The sequence below is a fragment of the Gymnogyps californianus genome, chromosome 7 (assembly GCF_018139145.2).
Source record: "Gymnogyps californianus isolate 813 chromosome 7, ASM1813914v2, whole genome shotgun sequence".
Lineage (NCBI taxonomy): Eukaryota > Metazoa > Chordata > Aves > Accipitriformes > Cathartidae > Gymnogyps > Gymnogyps californianus.
Window position 1 is genome coordinate 23660477 of NC_059477.1, and position 23788 is coordinate 23684264.

The 23788-nt window shown below is 33.8% G+C and overlaps 1 protein-coding gene across 17 annotated transcripts in view; it reads left to right on the plus strand.

Moving 5' to 3' along the window:
• LOC127018120 (sodium channel protein type 2 subunit alpha-like) overlaps positions 1–23788 on the plus strand; it is a 60818-nt gene that overhangs the window by 25592 nt on the left and 11438 nt on the right. For 15 of the 17 annotated variants that reach the window (XM_050899487.1, XM_050899483.1, XM_050899475.1 and 12 more), the window contains 6 exons: positions 421–777; positions 2824–3309; positions 13507–13627; positions 14215–14369; positions 15410–15583; positions 21695–21817. In XM_050899487.1, the coding sequence (XP_050755444.1) occupies positions 421–777; positions 2824–3309; positions 13507–13627; positions 14215–14369; positions 15410–15583; positions 21695–21817 (1416 nt within the window). The remainder of the gene's footprint in view (positions 1–420; positions 778–2823; positions 3310–13506; positions 13628–14214; positions 14370–15409; positions 15584–21694; positions 21818–23788) is intronic. The other 2 variants (XM_050899484.1, XM_050899486.1) reach the window with 1 other exon arrangement.

Genomic DNA, 23788 nt, shown 5'->3' on the forward strand with positions numbered 1-23788 from the left:
TCAAATTGTTGCTTCAAAAATTGTCCTCTAACTAAGCCTGGAAGACCTAATGTGGTGCTGAGGAAAATGTGGAACCAAGCCAGCAAAGAGTGTGTAGTGAAGGTGATGAAAAGAGTATAAACTTCTAAAATGTCTTTAAGAATTGTTCAGTAATCATCTGTAAGTGGATGTTTAAAAATATTAAGATCAAATGCGGTACAAACACAAATTATGGGGTTTTTTTCTATGTGTATCACTAAGATGAAATGCTGAACACTGCAGTTTAGGCAAATACTCCATGCTCCCTGCTTTCCATTAAAATAATAATATGTTCCTACTGAAGAACAAATTAATCTACAGAAACTAATATGCTCTTGCTAAACAACCTCCCTTCTATTTCATAACTAACACTAAAAATTCCTCTGCATTTTTGTTTTTCAGCTTCGAGTTTTTAAGTTGGCAAAATCTTGGCCAACTCTAAATATGCTGATTAAGATTATTGGCAACTCAGTGGGAGCTTTGGGAAATCTGACCCTGGTGCTGGCCATCATTGTCTTCATTTTTGCTGTGGTTGGGATGCAGTTGTTTGGGAAAAGCTACAAGGAATGTGTCTGCAAGATCTCCAGTGACTGTGTGCTTCCACGCTGGCACATGCATGACTTCTTCCACTCTTTCCTGATTGTATTTCGAGTGCTGTGTGGAGAATGGATAGAAACGATGTGGGACTGCATGGAGGTTGCAGGCCAAACCATGTGCCTTATTGTTTTCATGCTGGTCATGGTGATTGGAAACCTAGTGGTATGTGATGAACATTTTTGAACATTAACTCTGATGCAAAATGTACATAACTTACAGCTAGGCAATGAGAATGTTTGTCATACTTCTGTTTAGAATTAAAAATAAATCTGAATGTGCTAGATTTTGGGTAAAAACAGGATGATTCCCTTCTCTCCCTTTTCACTCATTGCCATACACTAAAGTATTCTCACTATGGGTCCAGGAATTTAGGAATACACCAAAATGTCAAATCAAACACCCTATCATGGGAGTGCTGCAGCTAATTTAGAGGTGCTGTTGAAATCCAAATGTCTTCCTAACTACTCTTGAAATAATAAAGCTTATGCTGCACCAGCTCCTGGGCAGCTGCTTCTTCGGAGAAAAAAAATCTAACGGACTTTCTTACACCCATTACAGCTAATTCCAGCACTAATACTTCTGACCTAATAAAAATAAAGTATAATGTAGCTGGTTTTATATAGATTATCTTGAATTTAAGTACTGAACTTTTTGGCCTCCTTACATGTAAAAAACAAAAAAGAAATACATAGTGATTGGACGTCCATCCTAAAAATGTGTTTGAAAGCTTCTAACTCAAAATTATAGAAGAAACTTTTATAGAAAAATTTTAATTCAAACTGACAAGTTAAAATGCCAAAGGTTCAACTGAAAAATATTGAATTGGTGAGAACTTCTTAGAAATCAGGATTATCATTGAAATGCACCATTTACACTTTATTTTGAAGTTTCTTTTACTGTTAATCTTTGCAGTTCAATCTGATATGCCTAAACACTGTATTTCATTACCTGTCAAAATTCTCTTCCTTTAGTGATATATTTCAACATGATTTAAATTTTTATAAAATAGAATTCAAAATGTTCGTTTCCTAGTCATTTACACGACCTTGCAATCTTAGCATTATATCAGCAGAAATGTGCAGAGCCCCAGAAAGTTATTTATGATCACTAACCTGCTCTACTATTTTTTTAGCATTAGCTTCAGCATAGAAATACTCTTTCAGATTCATATTGTCTTCTTTCTTCCAAGTGTCTTTTTACCTTCAGAGTTCTTCTCTGGAATTGTGAAAGTCCGCAGAATTAAGTCTCAGAGAGAGTACAAATGAGAGACGTAACACATTTAACAATGGGGAAGTTTATTTACGCCATTTTGCCATATCATGACAACTTTTGATGCCTGGTGGTATATCAGACTGAAAGTATGAAATTATCAATTGCTTGTAAGCTTTAGTGAAATAGCTACAGTTTATAGGAGATTATAGTTAAACAACAATAACGATGTTCGAATTCTGAGGCAATAAACCAGAGTTCTCAGGCAATACTGGTGCTAAGATTGTTACCTGCTGATGAAAGAAGTCCATTTTATTTTAAATTCCTATATAAGAGGAAACAAATTTTTCATTTTTTGCCATGTGAAAAAGGAAAAAAATCCAATTACAAATAATGTAGTACTATTATAAATAATAGAGATTAAAGAGTAAAATTAATTTTTAAATATTCTTTTTATCCTCTTATGACAAGCTTTATAGAATTTAAAAGACAAGCCCAGAATTAACAGAAAATGACAGTCTCATGGTATAATCTTCCAAAGAGTAGTTAGAAAGTATAAGTAGGTTATTATAGCATTAACTGATATAAGTTTCTAAAATATCTGCATCATAGAAACCCATCTAATTTTACAAATCATGTTTATTTAATTCTACTTAAATCCCAAGTGATTTTAAGGGATTTAGAAGCCTTTCAAACCTCTGATGAATGTGTATAGCTAGAATTTTTATAACTTTTTTTATTTTAGAGTCTAGCAACCATGCTGCTTCAAACAAAGATCAAGTTTAAAATATTTAGGTATTAGCTTGTCTGTTTTCATCTTCTGAGTAAACACTGATCAAAACAAGTAAGCAGATCTGTAATTTAAGGTGCTATATGGTTGTCTAAAATTAGTGAATGTTTTTCAAAACAATGATGTGTGCTATTTGACAGTATCCTGTAAAAATACTCACTTCTTATATATATGTATTTACTATACAGCTGTATTCTCTCATCTTTTAGGTATTGAACCTATTTCTGGCCTTGCTGCTGAGCTCATTTAGTTCAGACAACCTTGCTGCTACTGACGATGATAATGAAATGAACAATCTCCAGATTGCTGTGGCAAGGATTCAAAAGGGAATAGATTATGTTAAAAAAAAGATACAGGAGTTCATCCAAAAAGCCTTCGTTAGAAATCAGAAAGCTTTAGAGGAAATCAAAGCACTTGAAGAGCTAAACAACAAGAAAGACAGCTGCATTTCCAATCATACTGCTGTTGAAATAAGCAAAGATCTGAATTATCTTAAAGACGGGAATGGAACCACCAGTGGTGTAGGCACAGGCAGCAGTGTGGAAAAATACGTGATCGATGAAAACGATTACATGTCATTCATAAACAACCCAGGCCTCACTGTGACAGTGCCAATTGCAGTTGGAGAATCAGATTTTGAAAATTTAAATACAGAAGAATTTAGCAGCGAATCTGATATGGAAGAAAGCAAACAGGTAGGATTTTTTGTATCTTAACAATTAAATTGTAGTCATGCATTTACATATTTCTTAATTACATATTTAGAATTGTTTAAAAACTGTCTTATCCCATGTAAATATATTTTATATTTTATTATTTTATGTAGTTATAATTCAAGAAAAAAATTACCCTACGTGATTGTATATTAGGGGGTCCTTAGAGTTTACATTTTTAATACTCTGTTTATTAGCATTTGGAAGATGTATAAGTTTAAATATGATTATTTCTTTCACAATTTTATGAGGTTTTAGGACTAGCACACATTTCATAAAGCATTCTTTCTGTAGTACCTATAATGCGATCAGGATTTATGGAACAAGAGTATTGTAGAAGGCTAAGAAACAATCAAGAGTATACAGCTTTGCATACCCAATCAAATATAAGTGGACAAAAAATATTTTTTTCTATATTTAGGGTAGTTCTAAAAATGAACCCTGAGACATCATAAATCAGTGATATATTCTGGATTATCTAAAAAGTTTTGTGAGTAATATTTGTACAGATTTTGGGTTTAGAGACTATGGCTGGCTAAACTGAAGTAATCCAGATACCAATCAATGTCATGGTAAAGCAGTATCTCAAGTTATCCTGGAGAGCAGAATAATCTTGTAATATAGATGCATGTGGAAACAGTTTACTTGAAAGCCTTATGCTATTATTATTGTGTAAAGAGGCAGAAGTTGGTCTGAAAACCAGAAGCCATGTGCCTCAAAATATAAGTGGCTCAAATACCAGAAGTTATCATGAACAGGTGATAATGGTATTCAAGGAAAACTTTGTATGTTGGAGTAATGACCAATGACAAGCTAATAAATGCATTAGCAGAATATGATTATATTCAATGCCATTAGAAATGTAGGAACTGTGAGGTTTAAGGGATCAGGAACCATGGATAAATATGTTTCCAATTAGATTAGAAGCTATGATGTTGTGTGATGACTCATTAATACAAAAGGGTTTGTTTACCATAAAGAAAGCTCTTCTAGAAAGAAGCCCTTCATTCATGACTGTATCATAGCTGTATAGCTGCCATATTTGCAAATAATGCTGTATTCCTCAGCAATACCAAACCATACCAGATATGTTAATGGATAGCCATGATCCAGTTAATCATGGTATGGTTTTTTTGCCAAAGAACATAAAGGAACATAAAGAGTGTGTGTTTATTTGCAACTGCAAAGAGGGTTGCTCTGCATAACAATTGTAAGGTTAAGAACAAGATATTCTATCTGAGTTGCTCAGTTATAAGACAAACATTTTTAATGCAGATGTATAAGATAGTATAGCAGTAGTGCTTAGCCATAACAATTTAAGAATATAAAAGAAGTGTAAAGTGATATAATTTATGAGATCAACTACAAAAAAAAAAAGCTTTCAGAGTGACTCTGGGTCTGAGAGTTAAGTATTTTTCACGTAAGCTGATCTAATAAAAGTTAATTGTCTTTTCCAATGAACCTTTAGCAAAGTCTTCTAAGTCCTTTCACATATTCTGATGTTCTTTAAAACAACATTTTACTATAAATTTTCTGTTTTCCTTGTGGTTAGTTTTGATAAATACAGTGATGAGTGCCTTCCTAGCAACTCCATCTTACGAAGTTACGTGCCTAAAAATTTCCTGAATATGTTACTTTTTTTAAAAAGTTTGTAATATGCATTAGGAAGTTGGGAGGCTTATAAGCTGTGCAGATGCTAAATGTGTAGTTATGTGACATGTTAGCCTCAGCCACAGAGCTGGCTTGGGAAGTTCCCATCCACGTCTGGCTTGTGATCCCCTAGCAGTCTTTACCACTTTCTCTGCTACAGTGCTTGTGGGTCTGTACTATAAGGCATGTCACTGGAGTGATATAAGTTAAATAACATCATCCCATAGGTATTATTTGTTTATTTCTTCTTTAAGATAGATTAAATGGTTCAGTTTACAGTGTACTGCCATATATTCTACCAGAACAGCTGAGGACAAAACAAAATGCAATGCAAAGGCAGAAACTCCTCTGCTTTCCAAGTGAATATAATGATGTAAGTACACCCCAAGAAAATGGAGTAAAAGCCCTTGTTGTGCTGAGAAGTTGTGAATGATACCAATTTCAAGGTGACTTTCACAAGTCAATTGCTCTGTTCATTCCTATCTTTGCTTGGTTCAGGCATCATGCTTTTTTCTTCTAAGGCCATCCTGGAGTTTCAGGACTGTAATAATCGAAAGGGATTTTGCCTTTTTTTATGGAATTTAGATGTATCCACATGTCTTCAGGAAGAGAAACCAAATCCAAAAGTCTGTATAAGCAATTTGAAAGTGAAAATTTCAGGTGACTGTGGGAAGTCCACCAGTAAATGATGGATGGTGTTTATATTAAGAACTTGTGGATAAATTTTCAATGGGGATAGGATAAGTTTAGGACTTCTGTGGAGCCTCGAGATTTCCATAGAACGAAATAATCACTACCATTGCAAAGCTGGAGCAATAGTGCTTCCCTCAAGTTCTGCTCACACACAACTGTTTAGCGTTTAACTGTTTGACATGTATTCGTACAGTGCAAGTGTGCATATTGTGAACGGTATCTAATAAGACAGGAATTTCTTACCAGTGCCCTGCAAACTGTGAATTCTATATTAACTGCAGTTTCTGTTCTGGATTCCTTATTCCATTCTTTCTGGATGATTTTTAGGGAAAGGATAAAGTGCTTTTTTTTATTGTGTGTATAAAAATCCACCTGCTTTGGTAATATATGAACAGATGTTCTGGTGTGTGACAGGAATTTGTGAAGATTCTCCATCTTCTCCTACCAAGTCAACAGTACTGTTGAATCTTTTGCTGCCTTTTGATTGTCTTTTGAGGAAGATAAAGAGTATATTGCCGCAGTGTTTAAGTTACGTCTCTAGAACAGTGCACCATCATTTGCTTTATCTTGCCTCTCAAGGGATACCACTCAGACAACATTCCTGCTAGGAGAAGGCCTGGTCTGCAAAAGGAGGGGTAAGAGATGGGGCAGAACTTTCCCTGCCTTAACTGTGGCGGTACTTAGCACTTAAAATACCCTCAGGAGGCATCCCCTTTAATAATTTTTTATTTAACAACAGAGCTATGAGAAGCTAGATTTGCACAGGAACTGTAAAATGAACCATTTTTTTCTGGTCTCTTACTGACTGTCACTGATGTTAAGAGCAGAATGATTATTTAAAGTCTGTCAGCAATAGCAGGTCGTGCTAGAAGTGGGGCAGGGGCTGTGTGCCCCTGAGGAATATGCCAAGAGTGGGTAATTACTATAGAAATTGTAACTGCAGGTGAGTGAGGAACAAATTGTAATTTTTCCTATTTTTATTATCAGATGTACTAAGGTACAAAATAACTCTAGACACCAAGTTTCTTTTGGAAGGCTGGTTCCTTTTTTTTTTTTTTTTTTTTCCCTTTCATAAAAACACTTTCTAATTAATTTGCTAGTTACTAACTTCCCAAATCTGCCAGAATCTATTCTGGAGCCTGGTTGCAAGTTTCAGACCTAAACAAGATCTTTCTAATACATATCACTAGAAATTTGGGCAAGTCTCCATTTGGATGAAAGAGAACAATAACATTTATTAGATTTAAAAGCTACCCACTGCTTTAGAGTAATAGTTGGCTGAAAGTACCTGAAAGAAGTGAACATTTCATTGATACTTTGAAGGAGGATTTTTTTAGTATCTACTATCAGAAAATAGAGGTGCAATACCCAATGAAATAACCATCAGAAATAGCAGATTTCTGCTCTGAAAATAAGATACTCAAGATAATTAACTTTGAAGATAATAAGAAAATTAGAAGTAACTAAAGGGGATAATCTGGTGTTTTTTAAAGTTAGCATTGTGGATGCTGTTTCTATTATAAAATATGCCTGCTAATCAGTGAAATGAATGGACTATTTTAATCTTACCAAACATAAGACTCCTAACTACTGTATTTCTGTACCACTTAACAACTGTTCATTATATCTGAATCACAACTTTATGAATAAAGTTTTGGATTTCAACATGGAAAAGTAATTTCAAAGATATTAATCAGTTACGGAAAGCTTATTTCACAACTAAAAAAATACATATACCTACAGGCCTCTATCATTCAGAATTCCAAAATCCTTTCTATCTACAGTATATGTACAATAAGTGCAAATTCAGATTGGAGAAGTAAGGCTGCTCAATTAACTTCTGACATCACAACAGATGGTTTTAATAAAATTAAAAATAACCTTCATCATCTAATCCACTGAATTTTCAAACCAAGGAATAAGTTCAGTTTTCTGACTGGCTTCACTAGTGCCTTTGTGACTAGGTGAAGTAAAAAGACAGGAACACAGTTATTGTATTCCCAAAAGTTAAGCATTGCCATTGGGCTTCAATAGATTTCTTAGCCAAAACATACCCAGTAGTGATTTAATCAATTTGTTGGATGATTTTTTTATCACATTTCTCTTAAAATGTCCAACAATCTAAATTCTGCTTTTCTAAAACTAACCAGTTTTGGGACAGTATCTTCGAAAGTCACAGATTCTTTAAGTTATGGACTAGCTGTGGATAACTAATGAATGAAACCATATCTCTGGATACACTGATGGGCTGCTGTCCAGACACCGATCCAATCCTCTTTTGAAACAATTTGAAAGAGATTATAGAGTCAGAAGTATATAGCATACTAAATCTAAACTAGAAACTTACACAACATGATCCTTCATCACATTTAATTTGAACAGAAATTAAGGAGGTTTATTTTCATTGAGATCTATAAGTTCTACCACCATTATTAGATGATGAAGAAGGAATGGGAAGACATACATCTTCAAAGTATTTTGCTTACTGTACGTATGTTTTTTGCAAATAAAAGACATAATCACATAGTCAGTTAAATGAAGCCTAGAACATTAAACCAAAAAAACCCTTAAAATTTTCATTAATATGCATTAAGCACTATATAAATACTGGAAGACTTTCCAAATCTACTAAACATGTCTTCATTAATTTAATTCATTGTATTTTTATTTATGAATCACAATTTCAGAGTGTGGATTATTAGGTCTAGCGTCTGCGTTTCTTACTTCTCTAAAATAAACTAAAAAGTTCTCTAGAAAAGTTTGTTGAACATTTCAGGTGTTATGTATTTCCCTTTTTGCCAACTGGTCATAAAATATTTAATAATTATGTTTTAATTGTGTTAAAGCCATGTTTGAATTAGAGATTCCAAAAAGAGGAAAACTAGAGATCCTGTGTCTTGAACTTCACTACCTACCATTCTTACTTCTCACAGGGGTAAAACCAAGCTGGAGCAATCAAGAATGCAGCTCTGGTGCTTTTTAACCAGGTAGAGCAACGTGTCACCACTTTCACACAGGTTACCTAAGCAAGTTATACATATATATGTATATATATATATAATCACTTTTTAATGGATTTTGACTGGCTTGCATGCTATTCAGCTATGTACCTTCCCTATCCATTGCAAGACAGTAGAAACATGCACAGCTGCTCTCTGCTGAGTCATGGGACTCACATCACAGCATGGTCAGGCGGGATTGGCAAAGCCCGACATACATTTTTTTAACTCTGCTAATGATTTTTCTGGATATTTTAATACAGTCTTTAGCAATAACTGCATGCTCTTCAGGTTTTGAAGTATGGATCATAAAAGTACTGGAATGTTACACGTTAAAGAGGCCAAAGAAAAAGGGAGCATGCATAGTTTTTAAAAAATAAAAACAACCCTTTTTGATTCAGCCCTTATAAATGTAAATATTTAATGAAATGTGTTAAGTGATTTATGTAACGATTACTGCCACAACTTCAGCTCCTTAATGAATAACATTTAAACTATTGCAGTAGCCACTTGCATAAAAATGACAGTTATACTTTTAAATCTACAAGGCACTGTAATGCAAATCTTCAAGATGCTACAAACTACATTCTGTATTCATTTGGGCAGTGCATATCTTGAGTTTTATAAACTGGAAGCAGAGCAAACAGTTTCATAATTGCTAAATTATACTTAGCAAATAACCCCCCTTAAAGAACTCTCAAAGCAATGCATTTTACAAATACTCTTTTCTTAAACTTTAAACTCCTTCATAAATAGTGGCATTTTGGAATGTGTTTCACAATAGCAGTCTGTGACTGAATTGGGAGACTTTACTTGGTGTAAATTAGAAAGACTATGGAGTAGTCAGCATCATTTTCATAAAATTCCATATATATTTACCCTAGCGTTTTTTCATTATAGGCAAGTATAATCTCCATTGATGCATAACTGGCAGAGCCTTCAGGAATGGGGACAGCAAATATTGCATAGGAGCCAAAGTTACATGAAACTAAGGAGGTCAAATTATCCTAGTAAACCTAGGCGTCAAAACTTTGTTGGGATTGACATTTCAGTCCTATAGCAGGATTCAAAGCTGTTTCCTTCAGGCAGAGTCTCACTGGCTTCAAACGGATAACCAAATGGTTTGTTTTGTACCATTGATTATAGTGTAGTATGATCTACCTACATTATATCGTAGTAAAAATTGTCCAGAGATGCCAAAAGAAATTCATATTGGTGCGTATTCTGAAAATTCTGATTTTACTGATGAAATTTTAAACCAAGATATGCTTCAAACATCAAATAAAACTCTAAGGAAAGAGATTTTTAAAGTCGTTTTCTTAATGTTATATAAAAGTTAAATATCGTAAGATCTGAGATTTAAAGTCAGTTTAGAATAACTTTGGAATCATTGATCCCCATTATTTTATATTTTGTCACTCAATTACAGTGCAGCTTTCAAGATTCAAAGGATAAAATCACATGACTGAATTACTAAAGGCAATTTGTAATGGCTGAATCCCTTTATTTTATTGTCACTTGAATCATGAAGCCGTTTGTAAAGCTTAAAAGTTTAGTAGCCTGCTCTTGCTCTTATTGAAATCTAGAATAAAATCAAATGAGAGCAAGACCGGGTCTTAAGTGAATGCATTTTCTTGTAAATGGGCACATTAACATGCTGTTGGTCAAAGCTTGTTTTAATGATCTAAGCTGTTGAAAAGAGATGTACTGCTCTGAAAGGCCAGTATGGAGGCTGATTATACATATATTAGCCAAGCATTTGGGTTGGTGATAAGGCATTTTTTTATGTTATATCCTATTCAATAATATTTATAATACTATTTTCAGAAAAATATAATCCCATTGAGGTAGTCTAATTTTTTATTTTATTTTTGTGTGTGATTTCCACAGTATTGCTCAGGCTTCTGCTCTAGTCAAGCATGTTGTTTTGCTGATTCAGGCCTTGAGAATGCTGCATCATAAGTAATTGTTTTCAAATGTATCCTTGTAAAGGAAAATGTGATATCACTGAAGATGCAAATAAATATTTACAGGGCATGACGTGTTCTAGAGGCTGATAATCACATTTATGAGGTGAAAAGAAGATTGTGTTAATCCATCATGTATCTTGAGTTTCCTATTAGTTTTATTAGTTTTATTGCTAGAAAAAAGAAGATCATTAAAGTCACCTTATTTAAAATGCAATGGTTCTTTCCTAATTTAAGGTCTTGAAGCAAAGAAGAGGGGTTTTATTAACTTAATGAGGTTTTTTTATAATGCAATTGTTTGAGATTATTTGAAAAATAATGAAGAGAATGCTTTATGTGAAAAACAATGAAGAGAATTATAATAGGTTTTGTTTGTACTGATTATAAATTGCACTTGGGTCACTTGGTTTTTAGCAACTATGCTGACAGGACTATCTGCAACAGAGTTTACATGGGAAGATGCAGTTAAAAAATTGACTGTCTTTTAATTGGTACTCATATAGATTAATAATTGACACTTACTATGAACCTTTATCTTACTACTATTAAGTCAGTAATTGATTTAATGATGATGGATCAGGCCATGAATTAGTTTTAATTATCCTAAATTGAATGTGACAGATTATTATTTTCACAATATTTGTTTTTTATTTAATGAAGAAACTGCCTATAATTTCAGTGACAGGTTTCAAAGTTCTTATTTCTTTGTATTACAATTATATATAATAAGAGAGTTAATTCACAAATCTTATTTCCTTTTTAAAAGAGAGCCTTATATGTGGATAATAAGGTGGTGTGCTAATAATGCTTAATATAATGTACATTAATGTGTATTTTGGTCTGTAAATGTAATACAGAAAGCAAAGTTTAAAATATTCTCACTATATGAGGTACACAATATTTTATTTCAGACTTACTGATCTACATGACCAGTAATAAAATGATTCCATTTAGAGGCAATACGGCTGTAACTATTTTACATATATAAATTTTGGAAATCATGGAGGAAGTGCAGTATGAAAAAGGAAACATGATATTTTAACATGTTTACTAAGCAAAAATTAGCCATTGGAAACATCCAAATCTCAATGTATTTATCCAAGTCTTTTCACATTTGTCAGCGTGATATTCCATGTGTGACAGATCATGATATTTTAAAAGGGAAAGAATGGTTTTCAAACTCATACCTGTGTGCTTGTCAGAAATCTTTTCTATTATGCGACAAGTCCTTTATTTTTGGTCACAATGCAGTAACAGCCATGCAACCTGAGGTCTGAGTGACCCTATATTGACTACATTTGCATGTGTGTGTGGAGGGCAACTTCTTGAAACTTAACCCTGAAATTGTCCATCACCCAACATGAATTTTTTTTTTTAAACTTCATTCATCTCATGTAAGAGCTGAATATGAGGAAAGAATTGCTTACCAAACTGTATAAAGATATATGTGCCATTTACTTCATTTCTGGCAGAAAAAAGCCCTTAGCTCCCAAGGCATTTTCCTGAAGGGACTGGGTTTTAACTGAAGAGTTAAATAACTAGTTTTAATTTGCAGCAGTGTCTCTGAAGAAGAGAATACATGGAAATGTCTCTTTAAAAAGTTATTGTTTATTATTTGTTGCAAAATCAGTCAAATCATCTGAGCAGTATTTTTTTTATATTCTAAAAATGTCAGTATCTTGAAAACTAAATGTAGAAGTAATTGATATTAAGCATTCTCTCAAATGCTGCTTAGCTGGAACCACAAATCTAGTCTGTGACCAAATGCCTTTTTGTTACATCAGTGCCTGTACAATTTGAAGTATTTAAGTTAGAGGTGCACTTTAGATCCCCCTTGAAATTCCTATGTATTACTGCTACATGGTATAAACCAGAAGTATTTCACTGGCATACTTTTTTTGATGTTGCTTTCTGATTACAAGCCTTATTTCACAGTAAAAGAGAATGTATTTTGGATGAAAGCAATTAAAGACGCAAACAGTATTGACAACTGAAAACAAGTTACAGATTCTATGTCCAATTATTGCATTAGTTGTGTGCACCTTTAGCAGGTTTGTCCTTTCAAAATATGCTTTCTTAGAAGGACAAAATTATGGGCAGTCTTGCATGACTGATAAACAGCTTGACCTGATCCAAATTTCAGTGTACTTGGTAAAAAGTTACTTAATTTCTGTTGCTTTATATCACTCTCCAGTTCTTGCAGTTTTCAGATCTAGAAGTGCTTTTACTGTAGTAAGGACTATAGTATTTCACTGTACACAAAAGTACTAGAATGATAGAAAAATTCAGGATGGAAAGGACCTCAGGAGTTCTCTCAATATGCACAAGAGACTGGAATGCAAAGAAGATGTTTTGGATCTGGTAATTTGTGCTTTCTGCAAAAATTAAATTGTGCAGAAATTTGCCATTAAATGCCATTAAATTTACAACTTTTTAATCCAGATATGGTGTATGTTTGTGAAAACACCATCTGTAGTGGACATGAAGATATATGTGGAGCTTTCTGTTAGTTCATTTCGCTGGGAAAACTAAGACACATTTTCAGTGTAATCCAGTATAGTAAAGAAAATGAAATAACTCGAGAGTGTGGTACATGCAAGCTCTCCAGTTTTAATACTACTGAGAATACTTCAGAAGTATTATACATGGATCAGGTTAGTAGCCAAATTATATTTAATTGTTCCCTATAAGAAGATAAACTATACAATGTATATGTCATTACTATGTTTTTACTTATGGTGATGCATATTTACCAGTATAAATTTAGCGTTCTTCAAAAGTCAGAGACTGGCATGATTTGATTCAGTATCATTTTTTTACAGAATATGTATCTAATGAGAAAAAATTGTTCTGTGGACCTTTACTTGCAGAAACTAAATGCATCCAGTTCATCAGAAGGCAGCACAGTTGATATTGCTCCTCCTGGAGAGGGCGAGCAAGCAGAAATTGAAAGTGAAGAAGCTCTTGAACCAGAAGCCTGTTTTACAGAAGGTTGTAGAATAACTGTTGACTTCAGAGATGTATTAGTAAAATGGCATTATTTCTAGGCTTATTTAAGTTCTTGAGACTTTCAAATCTGGTGGACCTTCATGACCTCAACAATCGAAAGAGAATAGTCTTAGCCTAGAATGCTGCAAATCAGATGCCAAAACAAGGTTTCCCTAGGCTTTGAGTAACTTTATCTGCCTGGCCCCTGCATACATCTTGTAACTAATAAACTTCATTAACTTTTCTATTCTTAAAATGTTTTTCAGTTATTTGAAAGGGCCCTTGAAATTTGGAACAAATTAATTTTTGTGAGATTCCATCACCAAATGGAACAGTTACATGCCAATAGTCAAAAATTTCAATGTTTTTTGGATTGAGTTGACTCATAATTATGTCTACTATTGTCTGGTTTCTCTCCAAATTACTTATCTAAATTCAGATATTCAACATCCACTAAAAGAAGATTCCAGTGTCTAATTTTAAAAATTGTTATAAAATTTGTTAAAGATTCTAACAATGTTCATACCACAGTAAATATTGACTTTGAAATAATTTGCTTTTGGATCCTAATATCTCTTAATCTAATGCAGGTTGTGTGCAGAAATTTCCATGTTGTCAAGTAAGTATAGAGGATGGCAAAGGAAAAGTTTGGTGGAATCTTAGAAAAACCTGCTACAGCATAGTTGAGCACAACTGGTTTGAGACTTTCATTGTCTTCATGATTCTCCTCAGCAGTGGAGCACTAGTAAGTAGAAAAAAAATACAAATGTGGAAATATTTACATATCTCCTTAGAAGCAACAGCAAAATTCAAATTTGCTTTAGAAAGACTTGTTTTTCTTGGAGCTGTATAAAACTACCTGCATTCCATCATTTCAGGATGGAATGAAACTCGGCCCAAACTTGAAAAAGTTTGTTAAATTTCACATGCACTTTTTTAGTGATACTTTTGATTTACCATTGTAAAGATGGCGCAATTTTATTTAAGCCAGCATAGCTACTCAAGATTTAAATCGCCTGCCAATTTTTAGCATGTTCTTCAAGTGATTTGAGTACAAAGGATCGTTGTTAGCTGTGAATGTTTAGCTAAATGTATGATTTTAAGTCCTTAATTCCTGCTCGGCTCAGCTACTTCTTGGATTCTGCTTACGAAAGACCATACAAAAAATGGAATAATTACTTCATTCTGTTTCTTTTTTGGAGGCAGGAGATAGGGAAGAGTGTGACAGCAAATTAAACCTAACAACCACTTTCCAACAAGATTACATTACCCACCTTTCCAGCTTTACTCAAGTTGGACATTTGCTACAGTATCAATGTGCATAGCGTACATTCGAGCAAATACATTGCTCTCTAATTTGACTTTTAGACATGATTGATGGAGCATAGAAATGTATTCTCCCTAACTGCTTTCTAGAATGGAATATACATATCTGGAACAGATTTTGTATAAGAAAGGGGTTTTTTTGTGTGTGTATGTGACAATTTCTTCATACCACAGTGGACGAAAATTCATGCTTTAAGTTTATTTCTTCATTCATTAGGAAAATAGGAGATATATATATATATATATATACACACACATTCAACCCCAGACAGGGCAGAATACATAAAGTTGCTCCAATTTGTGGTACAGTTAAAGATGGGAAATATATAAAAAAAGAGGATGCAGAAGAACAAGGGGAAAGATTAGCTCTGACCTACTTATTTTTTATTATTCATTTCTTATTTTTATTATGTATATTCTGTGAAACATTAGTAATACCTGACTAAATTTTTTTCATAGGCTTTCGAAGATATATATATTGAACAGCGCAAAACTATCAAGACCATGCTGGAATATGCTGACAAAGTTTTTACATATATTTTCATTTTAGAAATGCTGTTAAAATGGGTAGCATATGGTTTTCAAATATATTTTACTAATGCCTGGTGCTGGCTGGACTTCCTGATTGTTGATGTAAGTATACAGTCTTTAATATTGTAAAATTCACTATAGTAAAGTCCATTATGTTGTAAAACTCATTACTACTAAGTAATCTTCTTATAAACATGCAAAAATAATTTACACTGTATAGTTATACTGCATTAGTAATAGCTTGCAGTGATCTGGATGTGTTATTTAAAGTACATTTATATGCCAGAAGGAAAAGGATGGCTGGCCATCAGTTTGTTCATTCTTCGTGGTTAATAATTTCGTACCCAGGATGTATCAAACTTGAGATTTTATGAGGAAAAAACCTAATTTTGAAACATGCTATTTTTAATGGACTCTGATCATACTACCTTATTCCTTAGCAAATAAGATACTACTTTGTGCAAGTTTCTTCTACAAACACTGCAGCTTTGCAAGTGAAACAATACATTTGGTCCAGATTTCATCTGAGTTCTCAGAACTTCGCGCCCCAAAACTATTCTGTTACCATTTTTAGTAAAACAGAAAGACAGTGGCTATTTGGTCTAAAAATTAATTAGTTTTAATGGGCTGACAATCTGCAATAGTTTAATCAGCTATGACTTGGCAGGGTTTATGATAGAAGAGAATACAAGGTTTCTTGGCTGCCTTCCCAGTTGTGATATACTTCTGTGCAAAGGCCTTGCTTATGTTCTCAGAAGGGATCAAAGCTGGTTTTACTCCCAGAATATTTTGGTCTCTTGCCTTCACACGTTAGCTGACCTAGTTCATTGGCTATACATGTCCTCAGTGTGGAACTGAGAGATGGCATCTCAGGGCAAATGTGCATTTATAGTAATTTCTGCCCAAGCTACTGTATTTCTTGAAAAGTTTGCACAAATCCTGGTCTCATAAATACTTATTCCTTATGAATATATAATAGAAATGCACCGGATTTGTGACTCCCAGAGGAAAAAAAACCTAGGTAGATTGGCCCATAACTCAAAATGGAAGACCTTCTCTTTTTTTAACCTGCCCAAGTTAGTTTTGTTATACTGTTAATCTCCAGCTCTGTCCTGAAAATCTACACTAGAATGGAGCAGTGTGAATGGTTTTCTTAAGAGCATGTTAATGCAGAAGACAGATGCTCCCTTCCAGGACTACGTTAAGAATGGATTTTTTTTTTAGATAAACTACAACTTATGTTTTAATTATTCTTTTTGTAACATAAACCTAAACAGATTATTCTAAGCCATACTCCATGGTTTCTTAATAACAGTTTAGCTTCAGAGATGCTGTTATCTGAGCAGGCTCTCAGAATTATAAAGAACATCATCATAAGTAAAGCATCCTATTTTGCCAACTTTTCACCCATAATTTTTAATTTCATAAACAAAAGCATGACTAAATGAGATTGGAACCTTCTACTTTTGAAGAATTACAATCAATATTCCAGAAAGTGGTAAAAAATGTCTTACTGTGCCTAAGGCTAATTCAGCAATTCCTTTAGCACCACCAGACAGCACTTGAAAGAAATCTATGAACTCATGTTATCTTCCTATAGAAAAGCAAAGAATCTACACTGCTTTAACAGGGAGTTTAAACAGGTGTGATTCAGGGGCATTCTCCCAGTGAGAACACCAGTGAGCCCTTCTTCATTAGAAGTGACTAAAGTTAATCAAATTGTTTAATTCCATCCTCTAAAATTATTCAAGAGTAAACACTGATAGTTCTTTAGGGCTTTGACCTTTAATACCTTACGTACCTGAGTCTCTCGCTGTGAGAAATGGCCATAGTTGCTCTCAGTGATTGTGACCAAATTAGATTTTAATAATTACACAAAGAAATGGCAATTTTCAGCTCTGTCAGTTTACAGCCATGAGAGACAACTCTTGGTACATCTGGCTACCTCAGTTTAAGACCTTATCATGCCATCTCTCTGCCCCACTTTTCTGCTAGATGCAACAATATCTGCAGCAAGGAGCAGATATTTGGCTGGAGTGCCTTATCTACCCAAAATGACAATCATCTAGTAAATTAGTTCAAACCCATTTATCAATGGTTTAAGCGAAGAGACTGAATTTTGGATGCAGGCAGCTGAGAAGCAGGGACATATTTCGGGGTTTTTGGGATACTAATTCTGGCAGAGTTATCCAGTAAAGGCTTGAGACAGCGATATCTTAACCCAGTACAACTAGATGCTATAGAGCATGTCATCCTGTACCTTGGTTTTTGCTCTTACCCCTTTTTCCAGAAGCCATCTATCATGAGTTTACTATGTCTAGGTTTTGATGTACAGCTGTAATGACTCTAAGTTGTCTTTGCCACATACAAAGCTAGGAGATAGGACATCAGGGAAGGAGATAGGGAATCTGGGAACACTTGATGAGTTTGTCAGTTATTAAATTTGTTTGTGTAGTTTTCTGCTACGATACGTAATCTTAGATAAACTTAAGCGGATACCATTTTATGCTGTATATTTTTAAACTTGTAAGTTAGTCCTATAATTTGGTATAGACACTTTATTTCTAAATTATTGTGTTAATAAACTGTACTTGAATGAAATGGAAACAAGTAACATTTAACACAAATCATGTATTTGCCAAATACTGTGGGGCAGTAATGAATCTCTAAGTGGAATGAAATCTTTGACCTTCCAGAAATTGCTCATGCCTGATAAAATTCCAATGGGTACAGTTTTTGAACAATTCAATGCAGCAAAACAACCCTCCAATTGGGCTTGTTGTACATTAAAAGTTGGTCATATTGATGGCTTATATAATATTTCTTCATATAGCTAAAAATGTTTCATAGTTTTTGTTAAAGCAGTTAAAGTAATTTAATTAAACCGTGCTCTCAACCTTTTTATTAGCTTTTCAGAATAATTAACTCAGCAGCAACATTCTGGAAAAGATCAGGGTCACATTATACTAATATACTAACTGCTGTATGTACAGAGTAAGAGGCAACTGCTGCCTGGACAACTTCATAATAAAAATAAGAAGAAATAAGAAGATGAGCCTATTGATGTGTTGGGAAACCAGATACAGAAAGAGATGTCACTTTGTCTTCCTAGACTCTCTCATATGGCTTTATGTGTATCCTAACATGGTACACTATGATAACACTGGATAATCCAGAAATTAACGAAATTAATTAATTAATTCAAAGGGATATTGAGATGATATATGCATGAAACCTAAGGCTCTTGTTCAGTGAGTTAGGGAACAGAATCATAGCTTGCAATTATGCATCTAAACAAAATGAATTTTGAATACTTGCCAGTATAATGCCATAAATTAAGGATTATTCACCAAGTACATATAGAAAAAATTATATTATATTGGCATGGGACCATAACATAAGGAAGGCTACATAAGGCATAAGAAGGGCTACATTGGGTCCAGTGTCCTGTCTCCAAGAGTGTCAAAAATGCCTACCTGGAAAACCGATAATATAGTATCTATTTTTTTTTTTTTTTTTTTTAAATCTTGCAGTTTATTTTTATTCCTAGTTAAGTGTAATACCTGAACACTTAAACTACACGAAAGATAGGATAAGCAGTGTTGGAAGTGTGGAGGGCCATATGCCACTGAGGACCTGGAATCAAATCACATAAATTAGCCACCTCACCAAGTAGCACAGAATTCATATGGATTAAAATTTTAGGCCTAAACAGAAATAAAGTTGATGTGAAGCTGTATGACCAACAATCTGGCTCAGATGACAACCCTGACTGAAGATCTTGAGCAGGGCTTATTGTGACTGCTAAGTTTCAAAACATTTTTTTCAACAGATAGTCTACTTTAGAAGATCTGTACACAAAAATGTGGACATACAACCCTCCAGTTTTAGGAGAGGAATGTAAAAATTCTTCCCATGATTTTGAGTTCATTTTCATTTCTTAAAATTACTGCATCTGCATGCATTCGTATCTCAAAAGAAAGAAATTAATCTATTTATCAGTGTACAGAGACATTTATTTTCTCACCTACTAGCAACAAAACAGGTGGAACAGATGACAGAAGATCAAGCTAAGAAGACTAAGAAAACCAGAGCAGTACAGAACAGCTGTATATACTTATGCTGTATACACAATAGATTTAATATCAAAGAATTCCAAGGAAATCTTTGCCTCTCATTTGAACTGTCCTTCAGAGGAAAACGTGTTATTTACAATAGATGAAGTATTTCTCTGTGAAACAATTTCAGGTTTATGATGTAAGAGCACTAGCACCATGGTAAGAAAGTTGCAAATAAATAGGTTGAAATGGAAAGCACAAACTACGCTGGAGAATAACTTACAATCAGAACCTAAAACCTGCCAATATACACAATGCCACTGAAGTTACAGGAGCTACAGCTATGTAACTATCTTGTATGAAGTCTTGTTTGTGAAAGATAGCTAAGGCACAGTGCTAGTTTGGGGAGAAAAGTATAAAATGAAGGAGCCATTAATGTGAGTTCAATTTTAAGAGAGATGTCTTGCTCTCCCAGTGAGAGACATATTTTTTTAATATATATTTCATAGTTTATTTTTAATCTGTAAAATGTGCTGTCTTTACACTAAAGTTTATTATCATGTCTGGGTATCTTGTTGATGTGAGTGAATCAATGAATATTCTATTAAAAATACAAAGAATTCCATGTCTTGTTATCTCTGGAATATATTAAAGGCGGCTAAGGATAAAAAAGAACTCTCTCACTGTAGAATCACAGGAGAAATAAATTGTATTAATGACAATTGTTAATAACAATTAATGACAATAATTAATGTAATGGTAGAAACAATAATGTTATCTCTTGTAAGTGAACAGACTTTAGTTACCTACTACAGAAAATCAGTAAGATTTTCTTCTTAATATGCTTATAAATCACAGCAAGTTCCTTTACAAACTTCTCCATTACAGCAATAAAATAAGCCTTTCCTTTGATAAAACAATTACATCCTGACATGTAATCCAGTTGAAAGGTACAGTGATATGAATTCACTAAAATACTATTTTCTGTTAGATTAACATACATAGCAACATAGTAATGAATAATTGATTTCTCTCTGCTCTCAGATTGTCCTTTTGAGACATGATCTTGTAACTCTTGTGTTTGTGATTCATCTAATTGTTCTTTATGGATACAAGTAACATAAGAAACCACCTTTTCATATAATAGGCAAAATCTTACCACCATTATCAGCGAATGCCTATTTCTGTACAGCCAATTATTTCAAGAACTCTCTAGACTGAGGTACAGAAATGAACATTTGAGGGATTTTTTCAAGCACTGAAGTATGCCTATGTTCATTTATGTGTCTTCTATGCTTTTGGTGGTAGAACTGAATAAAAGATGAGTAAGGTATGATATTTCCCCACTCCTGTCTCCAAAACTGCTCAAAGTAAGTAAATTAAATTCTTTCACATTAACACTGTTTAAAACTCAGTTCCATTTGAGACACAAATTAATTGCTCCTTCCTGAAGTGGATTGGCTTATAATAAAATCCCGGTAATGTGAATCAGGAGCTCACTACTGTTGTAGATAATAAAGCACTTACTGTTATAATGCTAGCATCTATCATCTCATAATATTTTCCTATACTTAGAAGAGAAAAAAAAATTGAGAGAGTTGTCAGGCAAGTGAGAAAGTACCACCTCTGTCAACATATGTTTCATAGGTACCCTGGCTATTGTTGCTGTGAACTGAGTGTTTGACTTAGAAGTGATATTTATAGCAAAAGCTAATTAACCACTACATTATTTAGCATATTATTAGTGATTATAGATATCAATAATATTGTCAGTAGTTAATAAACTATCCTAATATATTCAGAATTTTAAATTGCTTGGAAGGTTGAACCTTAATGAAGTTACTGAAAGTATGGCTATTTTGTCTTTACGTATTTCTGAAAATTTTATCCTTCACCAACAGTGTGCTTCCATCTGACTGTTAAACCCTATCCAGCTATAATAGACATTTAATAGCATATATTCGTTTTTCAAACATGCCTTCATATGACCTCTTGCCTTTCCAGCAAGTATGAAAATTGTGGGATTGGGCCTCCAATGTCACTATAAGCAAGAATGGTGTCACTGTTGTGTCCTTCTGTTGATTGAATCTGCATTCTTTTTAAATAAATAGTGTAGAACAATTTTTACAATAATATTTTTTCTGTATTTTTATAGGTCTCATTGGTTAGTTTAATAGCCAATGCTTTGGGCTATTCTGAACTTGGTGCCATTAAATCGCTTCGGACATTAAGAGCTTTAAGACCTTTAAGAGCCTTGTCACGATTTGAAGGAATGAGGGTGAGATAAAATGAATGAGTCTGAATGAATGAATGTATGCATACAAAAATTAATGTAGAAGTATGATACTCATGCCTTCTGCAAAGAACTCCAGAATGGGAATGCATGCAAAAATGTGTGGAAAAAAGGCATTCCAACATGTCCTTATACACAAGACATGTATACAGCTTACATTGGGAGATTAGACCTTGAGCTCATTAAATTTGCCTGCTCACTGCTGCATAGTTGTGTTATCCCAGCCCCCTGACTGTTAAAATTTCCATTGATTTGTGGACCTATATAGAACAGTAAAAGGACATGAGAAATTTTAGAACAGAGGGTTGGGGTTTTTTTCTCCAGTTTAGCTGGGGACTTTATTTTATAAATTTCTGTAGCTAACTTCTATTCTCCATTAGTTTGTCAGTGGTTCAGGATGGAACAGGATTAGCTGGAAACCAAACCAAACCAAACCAAAAAAAGGTGAAGAAGCTGACAACAGTGACACACCAGGAACTAAAACTTCCCTGTGGCTCCCTGTCTACCTGCCTGGGGAAAAAAATCCCACAATAAATGCGCTAGTATTAGGGAAAGGTTCTTTGAACAGATACCTGAAATAAGCACGGGGTTGGAAGTATAGAAGGGGAAAGATGGGAAATAATTTTCTCAGCTAGTGTCCTTTACTTCATATGAATGCATCTGCTGCCATCTTACCTCTCCTCCTACACAGCTAAATCCTTCCTGTTGAGGAAATTATTATTTTCATATTCTGCCAATCTGACAAATCCTTCCCCCCCGCCCCAACCTATTACAAGCTGTCTGCTGAAAATGCAGACTATACTATTTCCTGGAAAAACTGATCTATAAAAAATGAACAAGGTAATGTTATTGAGAAATCTCCTTTTAATCTTCCACCTCAAAATACCCAGATGCTACAATACATGTTTATAGTTTGGTCATAGGTGTTAACTTTCCAAATAAATAGTGTGGTTCCTTTATGGGTTGAGGCTGCTGATATTCTAGAGGTAGCCACACTAGCCAGTGTAGCAGAGTCTGTCCTGTGGCACATCACCATCACCACTATGTTTTACATCATTTGCATTGCAAACAACATGTAAGTCCCTATCTAATAAATGGGCAAAACCTCTACTGATCTTAGGCTACTTTCAGTCAAATTAGTGAATTGAAAAATACTACTATTTTCAAAACATACACAAAAAACTACTGCAGTCTCTACTGATTTGGTAGAAAATTATTGTCTGAATATCTGCAGCTTTCTTTTAGTTCAATCACAATAAGTAAAAGAAAATTTTTGTCAAGGGATTTCATCTGATCTTTTACTGTCACTTGTCCATATAGAGTAGCTCAACTGTATTAAATGCAGCCAATTAAACAAAAACCCTAACGGATAAGTGTAAGAGCAACTATAGTGAGCCAGGCAATGTAAAACCAAGACTTACAGCAGATGCTGTTAATAAAAAATAAATAAGATATGCTTAATTATGTTACGTTGTATGTAGATGCTAAAATAAACTGATGTCAATATATACATAAAGTTTCTGAGACTAAAATAATTAGCAATGATAGTTTTACATGCAGACATTTTTATTCAGTCTTCCACATCATCATTCTTTGATCTTTTTCTGGTTTATTTTCTATTTATAGATTTTGATTTGTATTGTTGGAATTTAACGTTTATTTCTCTCTTTTTCTCTAGAGCACACAAACTCTAAGAATCCATCTTGCTACTAACAGGTTTTCTTTTGCTTTTTGAGGTTTTTTTAGACGTTTGCATTGTCTTGGTTTCCATATTATTTTATTTCTTGCTTTTTGCAATCTCATTAGTGTTTTTATTGAACCTTAAATGACGTTTCCCTCATAAATTTTTAATGTAATATTTTAACTGTCCATTACATATTAATACTGTTTTAACATTTTTAAAGGTTGGGTTTTTTTCTGTTCATAAACTAAGTGGCTATTTTGTCTAATTTGTAC